Genomic DNA, 11,704 nt, shown 5'->3' with positions numbered 1-11,704 from the left:
AGGTGGATATAATTCTCTCTCGATGAAATATTTATTACTGGTTGATACACCCAAAAAATCGTTTTCCAGCATATATTATTCAAGACCAAGGTTAGTTTTCAATTTCATTTAAAATTTATCTCTTCAATTTTTTAAAAATTTTAGACGGCTCAATAGTTAGTGATGTCACATCGAATTATACATGCAAGAAAAACAACACATCCAAACTAATCTACAGACAACCTTAAAAGACTGCTCCCATTTTATTTTTATTTGAAAACTTAACAGTTAAAAATTTTACAACTGCCACTTACTTCAATGTGACTTTTAAAAATAACAAATTGAAGTAAGCAAGCATTTATTAACATACTGGGATATAGGCTATAAACAGTCTCCCAAGGTTTCAATTAAAAAACAATCAGTTCAGTCTGTGAAAAGTCTTGTGCAATACACGCAGTTTGCCATGAAAGCTGAGAACTGCAACACTCGGCCACTAATTCAAAATATATTAGAAACAAAAAAATTAAAAAATTAAAACTGAAAGGGCAAAAGTTTGTAAAATGGCAGAAAGCTGAAGACAAGGTAAAGGAAATATTGAGAACCACAATCATGGCTCAACGTCAATAATCTGCAATAAGTAAAATTATAAAGCAATAAGACAGGTGGATGCACTGATGATATCACACAATGTTCTTAGTCAACAGCTGCACTAAAGGGCACTGCAATCCGTGCAAAATCAATTCACACTGATAAAATCTAAGAAGCAATAGAAACAATAGCATTTCTAGAGGCCATAGAATAGTCGTCAGTACACGGATGCAAAACCACTAAAACACACATATTTGAAAATTATAAAAAAAAGGGTAATAACACTACAAGTAAGCAATAACTGCAAAAAATAAAATAAGATAGAGAAAGGAATGAGGTATTGGAATTACTGTATCAGTGTTGAAGCATGCTATTCATTTAAGCTAAGAAAATGAAATACGAAAGTTGACTTCACTAGTAAAATGCAAATAAGGAAAGAAAATTAAAACGAACAGCAAAACACCAAAGAGATGAACGTAATGAAAGGTATAATGATTACATCATACCAAGGTATATACCAGACTTATCAGCATATTTGTGCGAGCGACATTTCGAGTTCTAGAGATTTACATAGGTGGGTTCCTGCGGTGAACTAGCAGGCCCCCCACCAGTCGAGTGGTGCATTAGGCTAGTGTGCGGGTGGGAAGGGTGATTTAGGTTCCCGAGGCTGTTGGCTCCATCCGGGCTGGTGACACCACAACGGGGCGGGCAGCACAACACAGAACAGGAGAAAACCAAAGTCAGGAGCAGAAAAAAAGGGGCATTCCCATCACCTCAGACAAGGGTAAGGAAATAAAAGATTCCAAAGTCCCCTCATTGTTTTAAATTTTATAACAGACAACAGAAAAAGTGTGATGTTAGCTCACTATGAAAACTCTCATCATACAACCCACTGTAAAAAGTATTATAAAAAAATAGGAGAGAACAGAACAGTCAGTGGTTTCTGCTCTAAATTTAATATGGGACAAGCACCTTATTGACTGAGGAGCAAGAAAAAAAACAACCACAAGTATTGGGACCAGTGCACATGGTTAACAATATTGTAATAAATGCCATTTGCTAATGGTGGTGAAAATTGAAATAAATTATGAAAATAAGGGTATTACTTTTCAGAAAATGTGTCAACCAATTTTTGAAGAAGTGGGGATATGAAAGAGAGATTGTGGTGTACTGTGAGGAAAGGAGGATGGTGCAAGACCATAAGGCTTGGATTAGCCTTCAGTGACATGCCCCTTTTTAATTTTGCTACATCTGTGGTCCAATCCGTAGTGCATTGTGCTTCGGAACTTGCAAATGGTCTACTCAATACTTGTACTACTATGCAGCCTTCACAAACCTCTAGTTATTAATGCCACTTCTGATATCTCTCTTCCATTTGGTATGATATTGGTTTGATTCTATTCTTCTCTTTGTGGGAAGACACATTTTCTGAGGATGTTATCTACAGTACTTTCCAATGTTGTTTAACTAATTGAAACAAAACTGTGCTTCAGCAAATGACCGAGGAAAAAAAAAAAAGGCCAAAACCTAGGTGCACAACACCCAAAACTACACTGAGTTCATATCAAATTAAGAGCAAACCCATGAATTTTTGTTCCCTCCCTGATTATTTGAAAGTTAAAAAATGAAAGGAAAACAATATTACAAGAGCCCGTCTTTAGCAAACACCAGCTAGCAGTTACCATGGGCTAATGGTCAGCACATTTCCTACAACCCTCTTCCCATTATAAGAAAAAAGAATGGGTCTAGTTAGCCCCAAAGATACCAACAATAACAGAAAGAGTAGAAAATAAAAACACATATGTAGATAAAATGTTGAAAATAAAACGTACAATGAATGCCCTTTTTCAAGGTTGACTTAATAGCATCTGAATAACAGAATGACATAAAATGACAGTCTTTCCACATAGAAAAGAAAAATACCAAACATAAAATGGTTAACTTGCAGTTTGCTGGAGAGATCAGGAGCACACACTACCTTGTGCCACAGTGTTTCTCTAGAAACTGCACTTCCAGCGGCTTCAATATGCCAGTGCCACTAATTCATCTCACAAAACTATCTTATCTCAGTTAATGAATTTAAGCACATCTATGTCTCGCAACTGTATAGATACCATGGAAGATAGAGAGACACTGGAACTGGCATACTTTCTCAACTAAACTTCTGCTTGTCACAATGCTAGTGGCATTGTCAAGGACAGGAAGTTTCAAATAATGCTACATGATAATTCAAACCAAATCAAAAAATTGAAATACACTACAATAAAAATTGCCAGAACTCTACAGATGATTACATCTGCACATGACATAGGTAGTTGTCTATGTCTATCTAACTGTGCGAGACCAAATCTGACATTAGACATGTTATGTTAACTGCAGCAGAATAAGAGGACGAACTCTGAACTGGATGTGATACCTGAAAACTTTAGCTACCATAACCACCAGAACCAAAAACTTGTGCTCAAAATTTTGCAATTTTCTAGGATTCTATGACAATAGGTCTAAATGCAGAGACTAATATCCTGATGACGCTCAGTCAACCCCTCGATAACTTATTAAAATAGTATGCATGATAAAATAGCATGAAGCATTTTTCTCAATGAGCATTACTGAACACTGAAACACTTCAAAGCGATTGATTGACTTTTAAATCATTAAAATTTTAAGAACTGATAAATTCAGCAAAATAGACAGCACAGGAAGAAAAGCTATTAGAGCAATGTCAAGTTAAAAAGTTGATTGGATGTTGATTGAGCGAAAACTGTACTTACAGAACCAAAGTTCAGCACTGGTGATGATGTTAACCATATTTCTACAGGACACTGGTATCAGTATAAAAAGATACGGTAATATAACTAAGTTTTTCTTACCTGCAAGGTTTGCACCATTGACTTTGTTGGTCCAGACCATAGCGAGCTCGACACTTTTTCATGTTATTTCCTGTAAAATAAGGGGGGAAAATTTAAAGATTATTGTTCAAGACATTGACTTAAAAATTACCAAGTGTAAAATTTTCTTATAGGAACTTTTAAAATTTGTGATACAAATGTTTTCGCTTTTTAGAATCAAATGTAAACTGATTAGTTTTAGGCAGCTGTCAAAGCAGTTGAAGTTAGAGACAAAGACTATTTCTGATTATCAACTATGTTAAGAAGAGCAGACTTTGCCCTCTAGTGTAATGTATTTCTCAATGAGTGTACAAGTTTTGTAACATATACCGGTACTCCATTTTCTAGTGCACAATTAAGAATTTTACTAACTCTTTTCAACAGCTTGCCATAGAACTAAGTGAAGATGAACTTAAATATGTAAATGATCCATTTCTATCTACTTGAAAAATAAGTTTCACATAATGTATTGCTTACAAGGAAGAGAAGTCAGAACAAGATTAGAAACAAGAACATGTTACTATTTATAAAAATGTTACATTTGAATAATTTGTGTAACAACTTTACGCCTGGCTTTCACTTCAGCGGTTGGGTGGCTCAAAGAGAACATATCGACACACATAAAACATAAAACAGCAATACATTATGTTGTAGCTTACAGTCATGTGAAAGAGATAGGCATGCAAACTGCGCAAGTCTGAGAAGAACGCAGGTTCATCTAGGCATCTACATCACTTGATTAAGCAGAATAGGTACCCTCAATGAAAAATATCCCTTTCCTCCTTTTCTAAGAACAATGAGTTATGCTTATATTGATGTGGTTCTTTCCCACAGGTATAAAATAAACATGCAACAAAAAGAGAAACACAAGAAAGTCTGGCTGGGGCCTATTTTGCTTCAGAAGTTGCGTACCTCCATCATTTGTTTCTTGTTTGCGTTTCCTCTTCTTACCACGAGTTGTATTGGCACGGGAAGACCAATCAGGATAAAGTTGCATATGTAGCTGTCTCTCTTTGCGAGCCAACTCATAATACCTGGCTTGTTCCTCTCTGCTTAATGCGTGCCACTATTGAGGAAGCAAAATAAAAGACACTTATTAATTTGGATACTGTTATCCGACTAGTGACCCCGAAAAGAAGAAAAGAAAGGGAACTGAACTGCCATCGACACCAGCGCTTTCAACCCTATTTCCTCCTCGATTGTGCTAGAAGTACATTCTGACATGATGCAAATTCCATTTCCAGCTCCTGATTGAAGATTTATGATTGCTGCGAATGCATATAAATTAAGTGGTTTTCATTGTAAACTTTGCTTTTTGCCTGCCTAGTCAAGTGGCTTGAAACCCAACCCCAATATGAGGCAACCTATTCTGCTGTCTTCAATGTGAGTGCACCATTTGGGTATGTGTAGATACCATGCGCCCGCACATGCCTTGGAATCTACCAGCTTCCCGGCCTGCGTTCTTTCACAGACTGCCATTCTAGCACTACCGGACTGTATTCCACCCACACTAGACAGGGGGACCAAATGGAAAGGAGGCCAAAACAAGTTTAAAGGGTAAAATATTCATTCAATGCAATTTAAAGGCCAAAATGAAAAAGAAAAAGAAAAAAAAATCATTGAAAAAAAAAAGTTAGTATAACTTGATAATGATGAAATTTAAATCAAGTTCAAACATGAATATTTATATGGAGAGAGAGGTTTGGAAAAAGCACCATCTAAGTCAAGCCATAATGTAAATGGAATACATCCACGCGGAAAATAGGGAAGTGAGCTTGAAGTATGGGAGGTACCTCCTCCAGTGTCAACCGGCACCCGCTCCTTCTTTCTCTTCTTCTTCTTGGCGCCGTAGCCGTAGTTATCTCTCGCACTCCAGGCAGGATACAGCTGCATGTGAAGTTGCCGCTCTTGCCGAGCCTTTTCATAATATTTCCCTTGCTCCTCCCGTGACAGAGAATGCCACTACAAAAATCAACACAAAATCAGTTTAAAATTTGGGGAGATATATAAAGAGGTTTCCTCATGATATTTGCACTTTTTCTTTTAGAAAGTTGCAGAATAAGATGTTAAAAAAATCTTACAAGCTAAAAAATAAATAATAATTACTTGGCAATTGGTTTAAAATAAATTTGAGAATATAGTACATCCCTGAAACAGCAGTTTTGTTGCTGTTTTGTGGGATCAAGATATATAGAATAATTAACGTAAAATGTAATGAACACAAGTATAATTCATGTGCTTATGCGATTGATCTATAGCAATGGTAGAGTCTTTGAATCAAAAGTAACAAAACTGGGAGCTGTATAATTCCATGAGGGTATTTGTTAGGTGAGAAAATAGATATAATTGAACAAATTTAGAAAAGAGCAATAGAAGTAATAGAACTTACCCTTCGGCCAAGAATTTGATTAATAGCTGCACTCTCCTTCAGGGTGCATTCTGAGACAACCTGCTGTCTCATTTCCTTCATGTACAACATGAAAGCATTAAGAGGTTTCTTAATGTGAGGTTTCTTTTTGTCTACAAAATGAAAAAAAAAGAGAGTTTTAGTATGAAAATTATTCATACAGAATAAGGAAACAAGTACTACGATTTACTAATCTTACCTTGATTATTACTGTTATTGCCAGAATCCTGGCCTTTTGAGTTATCTGAATTTGATCCAGAATTCTTCTGATGGTCCATGATTGACCTAAAAATGAAAATACCCATTAGTCTCAAAACATATAGAATGATATGCAAATCCAAAACAACCTACAATTGTTCAAATTTTGCATAAGTACCGTGAAAAATTAGAGAGTTGTGATCGTGAAAATGAATCTGACTTTGAAGAAAGGGGAGGGCTAGCACCAACAGATGACAAGGGACTTAAAGTAAGATTTTGAGAGGAAGAAACAGAAGAGGATCGACCACTTGATGCAGAAATAGAGTGAAACATTGATTCATCGTTGGAAGTCAAATCTGTAGGTGTTGCTAGGTACAACAAATTGGATAACGGCGTAGAAGATTGTGCATCAGTACTTGTTCTCCATGGTTGAAAATCCTTAACTCTAAGGAGAGACTCTTGTGAACTAGTTTTATTGGTGGTATGTGATGCGGCTGCAGAAGTTGTAGTGCTTGATGATACAGATGCAGGTGACGCTGCGGGGGGCGACATTGGCGTTGAGCTGGATCTTTCAGGTTGCACTAAATTGTGGTAAGTGGATAAAGGAGCTAATTGACTTCCCAACAATTCAGGATTAATTCCATTCTGAAGTAATTGAGATGAAGCAAATCCAATAGGAAAAGTGGGACTAAATACAGAATTTAAGCCTTGTGCTGAAAGGAGGGGATTGAGACTGGACATGCCAGGGTACAAACCAGGATATGAAGAATTAAGCAGGCTTCCCATATACATAGCAGAAATTAATTTCTGCTCATATGCTGCTATGTTACTTAGCATCACATTAATTCCATCCACAGTATTTTCTATGTTGTCAAGTCCACCTTGTGCATGTAATTTCTTCATATATTCAGCCATTAGTTTGTCAAAGACCTCCAGATAAGCCGCTGATACACCAGACGAGTCCTTGAGAGGCACTTCTGGTGGCTCTGGCTTCTTCTTTGCTTTGTGACTTCGTTTAGGAGGGGTCTCTGATTTAGTTTTATTTAAACACAATGCACTGTAAAGGTTGGGTGATTGCAAAACAAATTTTCTAAGCTCCTCTTGTCTATCTTCCCGAACATCCTCATTGATCTTTTGCGCTGCAGTCGGTGACTTCAAATCCTTTTCTCTTTTATACTCAAGATCAATAATTTTAGAATTATTATTTATATTCTTGGAGGCAGAAAATCTATTTCTTCTCTGAGAATTATCGCTAGACTTGGGTTCCCCATCTATTGCTTCTTGCTTTATTGTCGGCACTTTCAAGACAAATTTCTTAACTTTTTCTCTAACACCCAATGTCTCATTACATTGGGAGTTTTGAACCATAGAGTAAAAGTTTCCGTCCTCCTCACTCAGGTAGACGTCCTCTTCCTTGACGGGCGGCTCCGATCCCACCCTGGTCATGGTCACTGTGTTGCTCACACCCATCTTGGCCTGCGTCTCCGGGCCGTCTGTAACCTTCCGCTTGACTAGGTCGAGTGGCTGCTCGTTGCAGGGGTCGTACTCAGATTCCATGACGACTCTGGACCCTGGCGGCCGACGGGGCCGGGTCCTCTAGCCGGGGCCGCTGGGCCCGCAGCGCAGCGCGCTCCCCGTCCAGCACATGAGTCCCCGCGGCGAGCCCGACCGGCCAGGCCAGGCCGAGGGCTTAAGTGAATGGCACACTTGTTGTCGGGGGCAGCAAGGCGGACGTGGAGAGCGGGCGGCGGCGCGGGCGGCGGTCCTGGCCGCGGCCGTCGCGCTAGTCCAGCGTGGAGCAGGCGAAACACGTCCCCGCCGGGGCGGACCCCGGGCGGGCCCTGGGCGCCGAGCGACACGACCGCTCCAGGTCGTCCGTCCGTCCGTCCGAGCGAGCCTGTTCGCCACCCCTCACCGCGTCACCCTCGCACTCTCCTAACTCTCGATGACGACGACGCGAGGGCCTCCGGGGCCTAGACGCCGAGCGGGTCAGCTCCCCGACGACGCTCGCCGCCCGAACTCCGCGACAGACAGGTAAAAGAGACGACGCGCGCCATGTCGCGTGCAACACAAAGGCTGACGACGCTGACGCGGGGCGACTTGCCCTGCTCACCCTGCTCACCCTCCCCCTCGCCCCAAAGTCGCGACGGGTCACGCTTCGGAGGCTCTGCTGCTGCTGCTGCTCCGCGCTCGACGCGACGCGACTCGGCGCCGGCGCCAACCGCGGTCGACCCCTCGAGCAGGGGCTCGACCTCGGGGGAGGGCGGCCGGGACGGCGACGCGCGACGACGCCGCGCGGCGCGGACAGCACCTGCAGCTGCGCGCTACGACGGCGACGACACCCGGGCGACAATCACCTGCGCCCCCGCGCGGACTAACACGGCGCCAACGATACAGTGGCGACGCGACGACAAGAGTCGCTCCACGCCGTCGAGTAGTCGATTGTAGAGGGCAGGATCGAGAGGGCGGAGGGGTGAGACGAGACGTCCGGGGCTGGGAGGGTGGGGCGGGCGGAGGCACGCGCTGGCCGCGAGGAGGGTGGGAGCGACGGCCGCGGGGCGGGGCGGAGGAGGGGGAGGGCCGCTTTGGAGAATGAGTGCGAGCGCCGACTTTCTGTCTGTTATGACCTCAATAGCGGGGCGCGGCGGCGGGGGCCGGGGGCGCAGGGCACCTCCAGCAGCGTCGCCACACCTCAGCTCCACCTCGCAGGGGCGGGGTGGTTGTGCTGTATCGAGCCGGAGGAGCCCGCCCGCCCACCCCTCCGTCTCCTCGTCATCCCCGCACGGCGCCACTTTTCTCGCAAGAAAGGAAAGAAAAGATTCACTCACCCCTGCCCCCCTCCCCTACCCCGCTCTCTTTCTTCCGAGGCGCGCCGCCGCCGTCGTGCGGGGGAAGGAAAGGAAGGTAGGGTCAAGTGCCGCCGACTTCCCTTTCCCCCAAAAGAGCAAAAGAGCAATTCGTAGAAGACGCTCCGGCAAGGGCTCCCCCACCCCCACCTCCGTTCCCCCTTCGGTTTTTAATTTAAGGAGCACGGACAGGGCGCACTTTCAGCAGCAGCATCGTCGACGACCAAATGCGTCGTCGACGCCGAGTAAATAAGTCTTCCTTCTCTCTCTCGCTCTCTGTCTAGCTGGGGGAGCAGGTCGCGCGCGCCTGGCTGCGGGCGGGTGCAAATGATATGGGAGAGGGGAAAGGGTGGAGGGGGAAGGGTGGCAGCAGAAGCGACAACGATGCCTCGCACAGCCATTCATTGATCGGTCTGACAGCCTCCCAGAGCTTTCTGCTGCCGCTGCTTGACTGCTTCAGCCCCCGCCCCGCCCCGCCCCGCCTCGCGGGGTTATAGAGAGACAGAGTGCGAGGTGTCCTGTCCCGCAGCTCGCCCTCGCCTCGCCGACTCTCGGGGGATGAATGCTCCGCCACACTCCTCCTGGCGCCATCTGTCGGCGCCCGTCCGGCCCAACAACCCCCGCGCCGCCGCGGCTACTCCTCACCACCCCGCCCGCGATACCCCTTGCACTTCAACCCCTACAATAACCACTACCACACCACTCCTGAGAGTGATGCCGCAAACAACTCTCTATCTCTCTCTTACTCACTCGCACCTGTATACTCAGATTGCAGAGCGAAGCGAAGCTCTTGTGGGATCTGCTAGTTACAAAAAATACATCGTCCGGCACCTCCGACTCAGACAGGCTTCTCCCATGACTTGACAACCCGTACCCACCCCTACTCTTCATCCCCGGTGCCCCCCTAGCTGACGTAGAGTCCTTTCTTGAAGAGGAATGAAGTCGGTTTCTTCAAAGACTTGTTCGACGTGTTTCGACGACGTCGATGGCACAACGATGGACGACCAGGCGACCAACGACGAAACGTGAAAGAAGTGCGTAGGAGTGAGTAGTGGGGAAGAGATAACAATTTTCCCCCCAAATTTTTTTCAGATGAAATGTTAAGGGGCCAGTTTTACGTTTTTTCTGCGCAGTAAAAAATTAATCCCATCTTTCTGTGTTTTTCTTTCTTTCTGGAAAAGTTTGAAATTTGTCCAGCTGTTGGTGCTAGCACGTGACTGTTTTTGACGGGGGGCGATTACGTACCTGTGGTTGTGGTCGCCCTGGTGCTGCTGCAGGTCCTGCTTGGGGCCGGGCGTGACCACGGCCGGGTTGGAGGACAGCGGGTGGGACAGCGGGTGGTGACCCGGGTGGCCCGGGTGGCCCGGCGGCCCGTGCGGGCTGCCCAGGCCGGGGTGGTGGTGGTGGTGATGGTGCGCGGGCAGCAGACCCGTGGGAGAGAACCTGGAAGCAAAAAGCCAAACGATAGAACACCAGTCAAGTGCGGCTCGGAAGGAGGGAGGACAGGAGAGCCCCATACCGACCGTGAGCCCCGATCAGGGCGCCCTCAGCAGCCCAGGCTCACCTCAATGACTTCCCCCATCCCCTGCCACTCAATCGCTCACTCATCCGCGGCCGAACCACACTCCACCAGCTCCAACGCGCCAGTCGAGGCTTGGCGAGGTGAGAAAAGCCCCCCAGCTCGATGGCAGTGCACACACAAACTCCTCTTCCAAACGCAGTGCGACGGCGTTGGAGCGAGTAGGCCGATTAATGAGAGCTCCATCATCATCACCCCCACCCCCTCCAGAGCTTCACACCTCGGCTGAGAGGCAGCAATCAACTCGACTCACAAAAAATAAAAAAAATCATGATCGTTTTTCCCTTTAATTAAAATTTGATATCGATTGGATGTTCCCGGAAGCATTAACTATGCCACTCGACGTCACTGGTGGCGCATAAAGGAACGTCCTCCACGCACACACACACACACACACACACACACACACACACACGAGTATTACTCACCAGGAGGCTGCGACCTGCGACATCTCCGGGCTCAGCATAGGGTAGGGGTACTGCGCCGGCGAGAAGGGGTACATGGGCGCGCGGGTGAGACCTGCGGGGCCACAGAGGAACACGGTCAGCACGAGGGACACAAAACAGAGGGAGAAAACACAAAAAAAAACTGAATCAAAGTCCATGCAATTCCGTTACAAAGTACAAACTCCTCTCTACGAATGAGGGCGACAGCCATGCTCTCCCTGACACATAATTATCAACCGTTTCTACAGACTACACACACGCCTCATGCAATTGCAGCTACAGAACTGATGTTGTTAGGCCGAGCAACAATCCACGTATTTTGTAATATTTTACCCCCGTCTTTAAAATTTCTGCTCGTTTCTAAGAGCGTGCTTACTAAAATTTTGAAAGAGAGCTTATTCGGGAGCAAGAGAGAGAGAAAGAGACAGAAGACAGAGAGGAGAGAGAGGGGGGGGGAGGACGAGAGAGAGAAAGAGGGGGGGAGGACGAGAGAGAGAAAGAGAGCGAGAGAGGAGAGAGAAAGAGAGCGAGAGAGGAGAGAGAGAAAGAGAAAGAGAGAACGCGTGCTTGAGTGCCATGCAGGCGCCGGGCTGACGCAGCATGCATGAGCCAGTGCGCTGCGGGGAAGTGTCTCCCGTGTGTGCAACCTCATGCACCACCGGCGGGGGCGGGGTGGGGCGGGGCGGGGCGAGGCGCCTGCACGCTCCGCAGCATGCCCCTAACGAGCTCATTACTGCCGTTCCATTGATCAGCAGCGCTGCGCTGGCCTCCGG

At 45.7% G+C, this 11,704-nt stretch overlaps 1 protein-coding gene across 5 annotated transcripts in view; it reads right to left on the bottom strand.

Annotated features, from left to right (window-relative positions):
- Positions 1 to 11,704, bottom strand: part of LOC113213663 (protein pangolin, isoforms A/H/I/S-like) — a 154,431-nt gene that overhangs the window by 1,058 nt on the left and 141,669 nt on the right. For 3 of the 5 annotated variants that reach the window (XM_052267958.1, XM_052267959.1, XM_052267960.1), the window contains 6 exons: positions 10,914 to 11,004; positions 10,152 to 10,349; positions 6,062 to 6,147; positions 5,845 to 5,975; positions 5,249 to 5,417; positions 3,438 to 3,507 (listed from right to left, as the gene is read on the bottom strand). In XM_052267958.1, coding sequence (XP_052123918.1) covers positions 3,438 to 3,507; positions 5,249 to 5,417; positions 5,845 to 5,975; positions 6,062 to 6,147; positions 10,152 to 10,349; positions 10,914 to 11,004 — 745 coding nt within the window. Of the gene's footprint in view, positions 1 to 3,437; positions 3,508 to 4,367; positions 4,522 to 5,248; positions 5,418 to 5,844; positions 5,976 to 6,061; positions 6,148 to 6,238; positions 8,229 to 10,151; positions 10,350 to 10,913; positions 11,005 to 11,704 lie in introns of those variants that run through there. The other 2 variants (XM_026432779.2, XM_026432780.2) reach the window with 2 other exon arrangements.

This window comes from Frankliniella occidentalis, unplaced genomic scaffold (assembly GCF_000697945.3).
Source record: "Frankliniella occidentalis isolate FOCC.00 unplaced genomic scaffold, Focc_3.1 Scaffold61, whole genome shotgun sequence".
NCBI lineage: Eukaryota > Metazoa > Arthropoda > Insecta > Thysanoptera > Thripidae > Frankliniella > Frankliniella occidentalis.
This window is presented reverse-complemented; position numbering and strand designations above follow the sequence as displayed.